At 38.6% G+C, this 14,487-nt stretch overlaps 1 protein-coding gene across 1 annotated transcript in view; it reads right to left on the reverse strand.

Annotated features, from left to right (window-relative positions):
- ARID1B (AT-rich interaction domain 1B) overlaps positions 1-14,487 on the reverse strand; it is a 405,049-nt gene that overhangs the window by 118,539 nt on the left and 272,023 nt on the right. The window contains 1 exon segment of the mRNA XM_068550751.1: positions 4,974-5,217. Within this exon segment, the coding sequence (XP_068406852.1) occupies positions 4,974-5,217 (244 nt within the window).

The following is a 14,487-nucleotide window of genomic DNA, read 5'->3' on the forward strand; positions in this document are numbered from 1 at the left end:
ATTTATGAGAAGGGAAACAAAATGTTTAATATCATACATTTTGGAATCAACTGCGCCCTACATTAGATTTGCTTTATTTAAATGTGTACATACATGCACACTAACAATTAGAAAGATGGGGATATTTCATTTCTGTTTCTAAATATAAATATATCAACATGAAGAGGAGAGAGAAATGAAACATTAAGTAAAAACCCGGAAAATGTATAATGGCACTGAACGTACAACATATACATTTCTGTTCTCAAATGCTTGTTTAGATTAAACAACCAGGCTGAATCCTTTCCCTTCTAACCATAGACAGCTGCAATGCTGGAGCCCAGTAATGTGCAAACAAAGGGAGGGAATCCATGTGGCTACTTACCACAGAAAATCTCCATCCTGCTTTTCAAAAGAACGCAGGAAGGAAAAGCCCCACTGAGTTAGGGAGGGATGTGCCAGGGCTGATGTTGTGCCGGTGTATCACAGTAGTTGTTCCCATGACACTCACCATGTTTGTGAGGCAGCATGATAGGAGGGCAAATTTGCAGTGGGTGGAGAAAAGGTTTAACAGGCAAGAAACAGATTCAGCCGTTCGGGATGCTTTAGTGGGCTTTTGTTCATCTACCTCTGGGATACTTCTCATTAGCTGTCAATTTTATTTACCAGAGCAGAGATGGAGAAAGACGATTGCACTTTTTCAACAAACCCTGGGAAAGCAACACCAGGAAGAGTCCTCACAACATTTTGGCTTTGCCTCACCCCAGCTGTCAGCTACACAACAGCTGCTCATTTTAACAGTGCCTTGCTGGAGAGACAATGAGTGAACGAGCCAATCTGTGTGACGCGTGGAGAGGCAGTAGCAAGATATAACAGGAGTTAATGGGAGAGAAGTAAGGGCAGGAAAAACACGTTAGTGCTGGGAATGAGAGGAAGGAAGGGGGAGAAAAGAAAGCAAAAGGCTACAGACAGAAAAATAAAGGGAAATTCCAAACAGATGTTCCCCCCAAAAAGCAGTCTGAGTATCATGCCCTGGGTGAGAAACCACGTAATCTTTACCGGACATTTGTATTTCATTGGTTCAGACTCAGAAGCAAACGTAGGTAGATCGGAAATGATCTCAGACTCTAATGTACAGACCAACGAAATTTAACATAAGGGCTAGAGATGGGAAAAGGAGGAGGTGAGATTACTCAGTCAGCCTAAGGGCTCATTTACTCTCTAAGGAAGGGTGTCTGCATTTAGTTAAATAACAACCCCCCAAATAATCAACGTTACGATCGTCTCTAAAGTGTGGTTTTATTATTTATGACAAAGTTCACAAAAATGTATTTAAAAGAACTTTTTAAAAGAAGGGGAGATAGGCTAAATGGAGGGAAAGAGGAAGACCAAAATTTTTTTCAATAAAACCTGCATGATTTTTTAACAAATCCCCCCCGTAAAATAACACCACATAAAATGTTTGATGAGCGTCTACCAAAAATGTATGTTTGAATGTCCCTGAGCTTAGCTGGGGAACAGAGTAGAGAAACAGGTGGTATCCGGACTCAAGCCACGAGGATGACTACCAAGAGGTCCAGGACAAGGGTGCTGACAGCTCCATGGCTCCGCTGTATGAATTACAAAGGGCGCCCCTTCCCCCAGGAGAGCAGCCGGCATTTCACTGCCATTTACTCCCCCGGCCCATGTCCCTGGTCCAGTGAGCCGTCTACTCAAGTGCATGTGGCAGCCCTGGCTGGGAACACGGAGAGGGTGGGACTCATGTTGTCTCAATACATACAGAAAGTGTGAGAAATAACCCAGGATTCTGAACTGCATCTATTGGTAAATTTTATGCTACATTGCCTGCCTATCACCTCACGCAGAAGTCTACCTGCCTACGATCTGAGCGAAGCAGGGGTTTCAACGCTTGTCTTCCGTCCCCTCTTAACCTTCTCAGACCCAGCCTCCCAGAATAGCGACCGCTGACCTATCTGTTTTTTCAGGTCAGGAGAAAAATGGTTTCAACTTTGTGAAAATACATCACGCTTCCATGGCTAGTTCTAGCGGTCCTATCGAATAACCTCAGTAAACACAGCAAATCATCACTGGACACTTTATATACGTGTCTTCTGAATGGTACAAGAACGCTACTGGATTAAGAATCAGAAGACTTGTAGCCAAAACCGCCTGTGCTGTTCTGGACAGTAATGATCATGGACAAGTCTCTACATCTCAGTGTGAATAATAACAATAACCGTAATCACAACAATCATTAACATGCACTGAATGCTTACCACGTGCCTGCTTTATATATATTAACACATTTAATCTTTACAGTAATCCTATGAGATGTGGTTATTATCTTTACAGATGCAGAAACTGAGGCATAAGGAGGCTTAGAGGCTTGTCCAAGGTTACACAGCTGGTAAGTGGCAATAAAACGAGCAGGTGGGATCAGATGATTATGAAAGTCCATCCAGCTCAAATGTTATTTGTCATTCCACACCTGGGAGAAAGGTGAATAAATGCCAAAACTGCTCACCAGATTTGCTAAGAGTTTATTCCTCTTAGAATAACACTGACATTAAAGAAATGTTCTATTTGCCACGTTTTATATAATTCTATTACTCTACAGCTTTACACTCAGCAAAGATAATTCTGGATTTATCTGAATAGCGTGCCTCTGAACACAAGTGGAACTTTTACTATGTAATTTTATCCCTGTACTAAATTTCACTGAATAGTTGTATCAAGCATCGTGTAGAGTAATATAGGTTGCAGTATGATGAAATGAAACGTAGGCCCAGGCCCTGGGCAGTTAGAATTTCTGACACAAGTTTAAAAAACAAACTATTAGCCTTAAACGTCATTTCCAAGAAAGCTGAAAGCTTTCTATTAAAAACTCACTTCCCCAAGAAGTCAGCAGAGAAAAATCACATTCAGGTCCTCCCCTGAAGGTACTGTGAAGGGCAGGCCTCATTTGTGACAGGGCTGATAGAGGTCATCAGAATCGTAATTCACTGACCAACCTTACCCTGTGCAAAACACAACTAAGTACCAGACTCTTAGACCAATTACATCTACCTCTAATGTGATATCACGTAACCAAATTGAGCTCTTTTGTTGGGTTATGTGTGTTCTATACAGCACCAAAATCCAAACAGTGAAATAAAAGTTTCAAAATCCCCATCTGGAATGATAAGTATATGTATGAAAATCATCAGATTGTGAACTACCCATGCTAGGAATTTTAAATGAAAAACTAAAATATCTTGATGCCTCAGAAAAGTTTTCATTTATGTTATTAAGAAAAGTCCTTTTGATGCAATTCAGAAAAATGAAGTGAGTTCTTGGACAAACTTAGTATTTTACATATAACTTTCCAATGTTTAGGTAGGTGATACCTCAAAAACCGTCTCAATACCAAAAATTGCCTAAGGAATTCTGAAATACATAGTAGTCATAGCTTAAAAATATTAAAAGCAGGTAAAGCCAGGTTTTATTACAATCATTATGAGGACAAATATTTTTGGAAGAAAGGTAACATCAAGATGCCATCAATAAAATGTATCAAAATTATAGGTAATTTAAAATATGGATCTTAGGCACATAACATTTAGTCAAAAAAGCTAAGTGGAGAAGGCCACATATTGTATTGTTGGGGTGACCATACTTCATGATTTGCCCAGAATCTTCCTGGTTTATACCTGTTCTACTTCAATTATTAATAGCAACCCTTATATGCTCAAAAGTGTCTCAGCTTGGTTGATAAATTATACAGTCACTTTAATATGATACATTTCTATAAAGCTCAAAACTAAATAAAACTAACAATACGTACTCTATGAATGTTCGTAATAAAATTCTTTAAAAACTCCAAATAATCCAAAAAGAATGATTTAAAATACATTCAGAGAATATCTGAGGCTGGGGAGAGTTACAGGGCTGAAGAAAAGGAAGGAACACACAGACAGAAACAACACTGGCAATACTCCAGTTCTTAAATTGGATCGTGAGTCATGAGTACTCATTTGAGTTATGTTTCATAATTAGCATTTTTCATATGTTCATACATATGTTTATACATATAAAACATGTATTTAAAATATAAAAGGAGCAAAATAGTAAAAAGGGGTAAAACTGCCACCCATGCTTTTAAGATAACAGAACAAACTATCAGGAAATTTATCGGCAATTCAATATCAATTCTGATAGATTAGTAAAAAGTACTTGTCTGGCAGCCACCTGCATCATGCTAGCAAAATTTACACAGAAAAAAAATTGCATCTACTTTGCAGATAAAGGAAAGCTAGTTGCTTGGTGGGTTTGAATGAATGATGTTTGATATAAGAAAGACAGCTGGGATAGGATGAGGCAACTGACAAATAAATAAACAAATACATAACCCCAAGCACATAATAAAGGAAGCAAAAGATACAGAAGTAGTATGACTACTGAAATAGCTGAATGCAAGAGGTTAATTGGAACATGCACTTCTTATATCAAAACTAGAAGGCAAGAATTTGTACAAATAACAAGGTCTTGAATGTGTGCTGGCAAATTAAGACAATAAGTATAAACACTAAAAATATTTTAGAAAATAACTGCCATGGTATAAATTAAATAGAACCCTAAGAACTAAGGCTAGTACTACCAATAATCTCACTTTAGTGGCACTTATCAACAGAGGAGCTTATTTAACAGAATCATTACAAAACATATGCTAAGAGAATAAATAATTTTCTGGCATAAGCTAGGATAAATGTGCAAACTGAAAATATCAAAGTAATTGGTGATTTTATTAATTAGGTGTTTACAGTCATTAGTCGAGTATATTTAGGAACTGGGATGCTTGTATGCTTTGGTGATAATTCATAGTTACGCTCCTAATACGTGGTCCCATCATTAGGATTTTAAATAGTAAAAAAAATAATGGTATGCATGTTGTTATTGATGAACACTAGGTCTGTATTTACTACAGAGTAAAATAATAATCATTAAGAAATGAGTACCTGGAATACTTGCAGGAGAAATTGGGCCAGATCGTGACTGGTTGCTTCCTACAGGAGAGCCGACAGGAGAAGGCGATGGGCCCCCAGGGATGCTGGAGAGATGGGGAGATGCGTGTGGAGAGAAAGGCGACTGAGCTGGGTTGCTCTGATCCCCTTGGCTGCTCGTGGACCCGGATGCACTCACTGCTGAGCTCAAAGTTGCTTCCGTTCCCGTGGGGAGGTCATCAATGGAGCCAGACAGGTCCTAAGAAAGAAAGAAATAGCATGCATTTAAAGAGTAACACATAGTTGGACCAATACCTGTTCAAAATACTATTTGAAAATCCTAACAATGCCCCCTTCAAAGTTTTTCTAGATAACGCCCAAAATCCAGAGCATGGCCACTTGTTATTAGAAGACTTTAATGAGGTCTCTTGTCAGTTGAACCCATAGGATCTGATCTATCGCTAAAAAGTGAGTAAAGTTGTGCCTCCCTTTCATTAAACGATCCTATAGCTTTCCTTTAAGCTGTCAGCATCTAGTCCAACAAACCTGTCAAAGAGTCACAGGAAAAGCACTCTATGCGGTGATGTACCATCTGAATGGAATGCCTGATTCGTAAATGATTACTTCAGTAAGCTGAAAACTATAGGCTTTGGATCCTCCTATTTAGAGATCAACATTGGAGGACTGTCTGAATTTCAGACTATGATCTTCTAATGTAATAGTCAAAATTGTAACCAAACCTTGTGGTGAGAAATTCTTACATTTTAGGTAATTGCAAAAGTGCTCTTATAGTAAAAGAGTGATGTGTTATTTTTATCTCATATTGTGACAATAAATCCCTTTGAAGTTATGTTGGCAGAAATGAGTCCTAATGTTATAACCTACTTTTTATACAGTTTTAAGCTAAACAAACAATCTTTAAGGTCCGGTAATTTTATCACAACAACCTCTAGGCAGTTATTAAAATCCCCATTTGACAGACATAGAAACCAAAGATCAGAGAGTCAAGGTCATTGTTACCAGTTAACACCACCGAGGACAGGCGGCATCTGCTAAAGATTGTGAAGGGAGGCTGAGAGAAGAGGAAGGAGGAAACTGTCCTCCACACCCTCATCAGAGTGAGAGGACAGAGCCTTTGCTCTGTCGTCCTCATGGCTGTGGCACTAGGGCACGTGCCACGGCCCCCACCAGCAGGAGTCAGTACATCAGTGCAGGCCTGCCGCAATGGCTGGGCTGCCAGATCACCAAGTCTGCAAACCCAGGTGAGACCCGGAGCTAGGTGCTGAATGAGCCCTAAAGACTGAGAGGCAGGATAAAAGATATTTGTCTTGATAATCTAGGACTAAGTACTGCAGAATGGGATCAGAAATACCAGGTTATGCTACTGTCTGCAAAGCATATTCAACACTAATTGACATCTTCCACTCATGCAGTTTTATTAATGTTTAATTTTACCTCATTGCTTACTACTGGGACTGCTAAAACTAGGGCTTTGGAAACTGGTGGAGCAAGATGCTTAGGATTTGAAGAATGAAACTAGACCAGGAAGTACAAAGGGGGCCAGGTAAAGCAGAGCTGGTGAGAGCTCTTCAGGGTACCCCAAAATGTCACAAAGCAAACACAGAATCAGGATCCTAGACTCCTGGAAAGTTTATCTGTTAACCATCTGTTATATAATTAACTTCTCTTCTATTAACAGCAAAATTGCCAATGATTAAAAAACACGTTCTAAAGAAGAGCTGATGAAAATCTCACAAAAAAATGAATGTTACAGAAAAACAAAAATTTCTTATGCTAAGAAGAATAACATTTAAGTAAAATAGAGTAATCTTCAATGTCATATAACTGAGCTTATAAGTCAGAAACATTAATAGTAGCAGGTGATTGAAAATATCACCTCCTAGAAAAAGTATCATCTCCAAAATAAAATGGGGCAAACTGAACCACATTTTCAGAATTCAGAGAAAAAAATATATAAACATCTCTACTTAGGGCACATGAGATGCATGATTTTGCACATGTTCAGCTGGTAAAACACTGTATTCAACTTGATTACTGGGTTCAACAATAGTTCGATTCAGACTTTCAGAATTTTTTGTGAAGACAGGTAGAAACAGAGGAAGATTATTAAGCAAGTAATATGCTACATACAATGTAGAAAGTATTCACACTTCAGCAATCAAGGCAATTATCTGAGTTCCTGGAAACAAAACTTAAGCTAATAGATGTGTGCACATGCACACATGCAGAGGTGCTGAATGCTGAAAGGGACAACAGGACAGGATTCCACCCATTCCTCCCACCCCAGGCTGAATGCAGAGTTGCCTGACGTCTGCCCCCCACCCCACCGTCTCAGAGCCAGGGAGGGCGGGGGTTCTAGAAGAGTGGCTGGGTCCTGGGTAATTCTTAAAGTACCTGCCCCCAAGGCATTCCCTTCCTAACCTGATGTAACCAATTCACAGAAGTGCGAAGGGACACACCTGTGGGCTCCAGGACATGGCAAGCTATGGCCTGAGGGCTAAAATCAGACCCTACCTATTCCGGCTTCACCTGTAAGCCAAACATTTTTAAGTGACTGAAAAAAATCAAGAGTAACATTTTTGTGATATATGAAAAATATCTGAAATTCAAATTTCGGTGTACATAACATCTTACTGGAACACAGTCACAGCCGTTCCTTTTAAGTATTGTCTATGGTTGCTTTGGGGCCACAGCGGAGACCTTGATAGAGACGGTAGCCCTCAAAGCCTAAAATATTTACTATCTGGCCCTTACAGAAAAAGTGTGCCGACCTGCGGTATCTAGTATAGCCTCTAATGCCTTTGCCTCTTCCTTGGGGGAAACAAAAGAAGGACAGGTCTCAGCTGAAATGCACGGTGACCCGTGTGTCAGGAATTATACAAGCTTCACCAGGAACAGGGACCGACTCCACATCTATACCCGCCTGGAAAACCTGAGTGGGAGCCACATAGAATTTTCCTCTTTAACGGTATCAGCCCCTGGTTAAGAATGGGGGGTGGGCTCCGTGTACAGATATACTCTCTAATACCTAACAAATGTGTATCATGCATAAATAAGGGTCTCTCACATAAGAATCAGTTGGGAGGAAATATGCTTTTCATGATTTCTTTAAAGAAAAAAAAATTGGTGGATAACTAGATATAAAATCATTATCTTCTATTATACTACAATACAGAATTCAACAGAAAAAACAACATAGATTCAATTTTTTAAAAAATCACTATTTGAAGTTAAATAATTTTATGCAAATCTTTCTTCATAAAAAAACAAACTGTTACTTCGAAAATTTTAAAATTCTCTGCACTACCTATAAATTCCTTCCCTGTCCTCCCTTAAAATTCCATGTTATGGTTGAAAAAGTGACACGGATGGGTGTTAAGAGAGCTTCATTCAAGCTGCAACGGCATGGAAAAACATTTCTGTTATTCAACAAGCTGATCGAAGAAATATCAAGAGAAAAATATAAAAACGGTGGCTTTCTTAATGTTCACAAGTCATCAGAATTTCAGTGCTGACTACACCTCAGTGTAACAGAAGAGTAATAAAAAGATATAATTTCTATATTACTGTTATACACACACGTAACTTTTATATGTAAATTATAGAGAAATATTCCCGCCCTGCAGATACTTAGGGTATCCATATGTATAGCTATCTTAAAACGTTAATAAAAGAAGTTCAACAGTGGTTTAAACATTCAGCCTAGTTAACAAAGAAGCTCTGTAACGAATACCCCTCTAGAGGACAATTTAGTCAGCAGGGCACCAACTCTATTCTTCTTTTGTAAGTACTATCAGATCTATATGCCTGTGAAGAACAGAGAGACCTTACTGCATCTCATTCTAACCAAGGCACCTTCAAGCTACAGTGCTTCCATTTATCTTGCCGGAAAGCTGGCAGGTAAGGTAATTGCAGGGAGGACTCTTTTAAGGGGCCGGAGTCCCCCTGCCCCACAGCATTCCTTACGTCCTTCCTCTTTATTGATGGAATGACGGGTAAGGCAATGACTTCGTGGGCTCATGCATAGTAAATTCAATATTTTGCCATGACAATTCGATTTGGCAAAATCTTGCTATCAAGTTGGGTTTTCAATATCTGACATCACTCGGAATGCTGAATACTTTCCAGCACACCCAGAAAAATACAACCCCTACTATCAGTGGTTAGTTTATATTTAGAAAATCAATGCCTTTTTTTGGAAAAGCTTGTTTTACTTTAAAACTTAATTTAAATGCAAGTTCCCTGCAAAGACTTTCCCCTCTGTAACCATCATCCTTCCACCCTCCGCCCATGTAAAATTTTCATTCTAACCCAAGTGACAAGTACAAGAGATTTCACTGTGCTTAGAACGAAATGCCACTGGGGAGCAATAACAATCCTATCAGACTCCGACAAGAGAAACACTTATGAATTAACATAGAGCGCAAATATGTTCCGATTGACATGATGGGATAGGGTGGGGGAGGGCAGTGACAGAGGAATGTATATAAGAGCATGCCAGGAAGGAGCACAGGAGGAATTTTTAGAGATCTGCAAATATATAAAATAGACATATAACATTAAGTATAAATATGTCTGCATACTATATATGATCCTCCCCCAAAATACTTTACGTTCATATATTATGACTTACTACATCTAGAGACATCTTTGGTTTTGATAGTAATCAATTTATCTAATAAGTTAGTTTACTAAAGGATAAATTCAGTCAATGCTGGTGATGTCTTACTGTCTTGAACTGGGAATAAGTTAGAAAATTTTACTCCCTTGTTTAATTAAATAAGTGGGTTTTTTAAAAAAGCAAATCAACTCCAAAATACTCTCAGCTATGGTTCTCAATACAATTAGTGGACGGTATTAGATCAGCTACTGGTAGAAAACTGCAAAGCGTCACACACACTGGGCATCTCTTGCTCAGAAGTGCCCCAAGAGAGAGGATGAGGATAAACACTGAATTAGAAACAGAGAAGATATTTCAATCAATGAGACGAGTTCAGGTCTCTTGTTTAAGGATTTTAATAGGATACAGTTAATGATTTCTCATTGTGACTTCCCATGGGTTTGAAGCAGAGGTTAAAATGCCAGCTCAATGGTCTTTTAGAAAGTCTCTCAGTGATCTTCAAAAGCAGAAATAGTGTCTCTTCTCCTTTTTAGAATACTGAGTATCAAATCCTGGCATGCAGTTTTTCTTTTTCTCTCTCCAACTAGACCCTAACTTTCTTAAGGGCAGTGACTCCTCACGCCAGGTCTGGTGTTAAGAGAGGAGGATTTGACTGGTCACTGGTGAATGTCACTGAATTTATAAGCTCTACAGTAAAATACAGCTGCAAATACTGTACAAAGTAAGTCAGCACGTGCAAACGTTTCTGAATATTTACCATAAATGCTCTAGTGAAAACGATTGAGATCGCTATTAAAATCTAGCAATGAATTCTCAGCCCTCTGTTTCCAATTAGCATCCTGGAGGCCAAGCATCCAGCCTCATTAGATGCTTAGCTCTTTGGAAACACACTGTAAAATCACTTTATACCCTCCAACCTTATTTTAGAACTATCATTTTAGACATGGGATACAAATACACCTTGAAGTTGATATTAGAACTGAGCCAGTAATTTGACTGACATATATACACAAAAGGAAAAACCTCACAGTGACTGTTCAATTTCCATGATGTTTGTAGGCTTCTTTTCAGCACAAACCCATGTAACAGTGTATTTCAAAGACGCCCACCAAAGTCCCTGCTGCTTTCATTTGTCTAGACAGCAAATGAGTTAAAAGCTTAGACTTCCTGTCTAAATGAATTAAAAAATGCAAAGGCACAGAAAGACAGAATCCACAAAGAAAATCCTTCCAAGCACTAATTTTTAGGCCTGCAAAGCATCTTCTTACAAAGTTATATATATCTCACTTTCTTGTTAAACATGTCCAAATAACAAATATTTATCTCTTCGTTATATGTGACAATATATACAATTCTTAGCCTTAATATGTATAAGGTCAACTGGAAAAAAAATATTTGATCTTACTTTTAAAATAGTCACAAGCTCAACAAATGACAAATTCATATCTAAAGCCAGGGATAACACAAGGAAAATTAATGAGTCAGAATTCATTTTAAGGGAGGTAGCCAAGAACCGTTTTTTGGGGAAATTACTTTCACCTGATGCATTTGCATTCTTTCTCAAGCAAAGATTCCATTATGGGTTACTCTCAATTTAAAGGGACATATATAAGGATAATCAGCTAAACTGATACTTTACAAAAGCAGGACTCAGAGTTGAGCATACTATCATAAGCAAAAAATTTTATAATGGTTATATTTCCTTTGATTTTTAAAAAACTCACACCCAAAATAAAAGCTATCCTCAAAGGTCCTTGGGTTAGAACCCCTGATATGAAATGTGCTGCCATTCTAAATTTAGAAGTGGTGAACAATGTAAGTATGAAATATGCATCATGTAAGGGAATTTTTCTCCATTGCACAGGCCTCAGGGGGACCCTAAATTATTCTGTTTTTGAACTCTGCCCAGGGAGAGTCTCTGCTCTTCCACTATTAACGGCAGACATTATGTAGGCCAGGAATAACAACACATAGACCCGTAACCACAGTATGGGCAGTCTTGAACTTCAAAATAATTTGGTAAGAAAATTTATTTTACAGTTATCTTTTGGTTGTATGGAATTTGGGATTAACACTGTCGGTTACGATCCTAGGCTACCCTTTCAGGTGATAATGACGACGCTCATGATCCTGATTTGATGTTTAGCGATACCCACTGTGACTACCATTCTCCATAGCACAGATGTTATGTACATTTTCTTTCATGAGGAGACTACAGCACCTTGTGAGCTCCAGTCCGTTGTTCCTACCAGGCAAAATGTTTTTTAACTGATTTCATTGTCCAAAATAGCCAGGACCCTGCCCGACCTCAAGTCAAGGCCCAAATCAGTGCTGAAAACACTAAAAAAGACTCACATATGAATAACTGCTGGCCCTTTGTTATTCTAAGGGCAATGGCATCTTAAAGAATATACTAATTAATACAAATGACAGACTACTGGGGGAAACTAAAACTATATAATAAAGTGAGAATACTGAATAATTTGGGGAGAGATATTGGTACTGAGTCTTACCCTTAGGCAGGCATGCCCTCTCTAAGGTTAGCAGATGGAGCTGCGGGGTGGGTAGGTGGGAGGCAGTAGGGGAAAGAAGGTGGAAGACAGTTTTTACATGTGGATGACATTTTATGTTTAAGTTGGCCTGTATAGGTGATCTTGTACACTTAAATGTCCTCCTTTCATGGAGTCTCAATGAAAAGAGACAAACAGCTAAACAGAAATTCTAAGAAAAAGCGAATTAAACAAGTGTTGTGGAATAAAGAACGGTACGTCTTCAGCCAGCGCACATCTGCCCAGGGGCTGCTGTCTGACACAGGTCCAGACTAGGAGTGAAGGTGTGCCCTGTGGACAAGTGGAGGGCAGAGAGAACAATGTGTGAAGGCAAAAAGAACTAAGGGAGGCCATGCCCCTTGGGAAGGGTGAGGAGATCAGGGAGGCTGGAAAAGCAGAGCGAGGGAGGCTGGAAAAGCAGAGCGAGAGAGGATGAGGCTGAAGAGGCAGTTGTGAATGACTTCATATGCCCACGCCAAGGAATATGGGCTTACAGTTTTAGGAACTAGGGGGCCAACAGAGGTCTAAAAGGCTAGTTTTAATATTATCAAACAAACACACAAAAAAATACAGTGGGTGCCAAATGAGAATTGTTAAACGTTTTAAAGCCAAAAAAACCCCCCTTGTTTTCAAATGTTTATGAGCAAAGAATGCTTTAAACGTGATTAAAATTACAGGTACCATTCAAAAATAAATTTGTAAAACTTTTTAAAAAATCGATATATTTTTAGCACTATATAAAATTTAACAAGTAAATGAACAAAAAGTGCCTAAATAACTATAGTCCAGGTTAAATATTAGTGTGCTTTCTAACTGCAATAATTTCACAAGTCTACAGGCATCCGATTCCTTTCATTTATATGTAAGAATTAACGGATAAAATGAATTGAAGGGTAACAGCCTTTATCCTTAAAACAGCACAACAGTGTCTAAAAACTAATATGAGTAACATAATTTAACAGATTATGTTCTTTAACTATATATTCTATTCCAAACCGGTGACTCTGAAGACATTTAGTTACAAAGGAGGAAAATCCGCTCATGACATGCAGGGGCAGGGACGTGGGTTTATGGGTTGGTGCTTTACAAGTATCAATGCCAGGTATGAAACTACAAGTATGAATGACCCACGTGCTTTGAAAGCAAATTGACAAACTAACAAGATACGTAAATATGGAAGATTTAGAGTTTGTCTACTGATATGAGGTCTTATTGCTAAAAGTACATCATAAATCTTTATGGCAGAAAAGCAATCAACACCAACTTTTTTGCATCTCTCATGGTAAAAAAACAAAACAAAAAAGACCCACTATTGTTTACCTAGAAGTACAATGCTTAGCATATAGAAATTCTGAATATAAAACTTAGAAACAAAAAGGCATGAACCCTCAGGAGACATCTATTTCTTCAGTATATAGCAATGAAATACTTTAAAACAGTAAGACGTATAGGAACTGCAAATAAATTAGCAACTTAAAAAGAAAAAAACACAACTCACAAATTGTACCGAGTCTACGTGGAATAAAGGGAAGCTCTGTCATAGAATAATACTAAAACTTCGTTTTTTGACATTTTCCGCAGTCACGTGAGCCCTATGAACATACATACTTGTTCTACATCCTTCACTGGATTTTTAAAACCTTTTGTTTTGAAGTGACTTTAGACTTACCCAAAAGTGGCAAAGACAGTACTGACTGTTCTTTCACTCAGTTTCCCTTAAAGTTAACATTTTACACAGTAACCATGGCATGCTTATCAAAACTATGAACTTGACATCGGTACAATACTATTAATGAAACTACAGACTTAATTTGCATTTTACCAGCCTTGCCAGTAATGTCCGTCTTCTGTTCCAGGACCCAATCCAGGATACATGTCACATTTATTCACCTTGTCTCCTCCAATCCGTGACAATTTCTCAAACCTTTCCTTGTTTTTCACAACCACGACACACTTGAAGAGCACTCCTGAGGTATTTTGTAGAATGTCCTTCAATTTGCATCTGTTTAGTGCTTTCTCATGGTTAGGCTGGGGTTATAGATTTCGGGGAAGAATACCACAGAAGTGAAACCTCCTTCGCAAAGCAACATATAGGGGTGTGATATCAACACGACTTAGTACAGGTGATGTTAACTTGGATCACGTGGTTAAAGTGCCGTGTGCCATGTTCCTTCACTGTCAAGTTGCTCTTTTGCCCTTTCCACACTCTGTTCATGAGGAGGGAGTCACTGAACCCAGCCACACCCAAGGGAGGGCAATTAAGTTCCACCTCTTGGAGGAGGCTTAACAAAGAATTAGTGCATGTATGTTAAAACCACACAGTAATTAGTACATATTT

Source organism: Eschrichtius robustus, chromosome 9 (assembly GCF_028021215.1).
Source record: "Eschrichtius robustus isolate mEscRob2 chromosome 9, mEscRob2.pri, whole genome shotgun sequence".
Taxonomy (NCBI): domain Eukaryota; kingdom Metazoa; phylum Chordata; class Mammalia; order Artiodactyla; family Eschrichtiidae; genus Eschrichtius; species Eschrichtius robustus.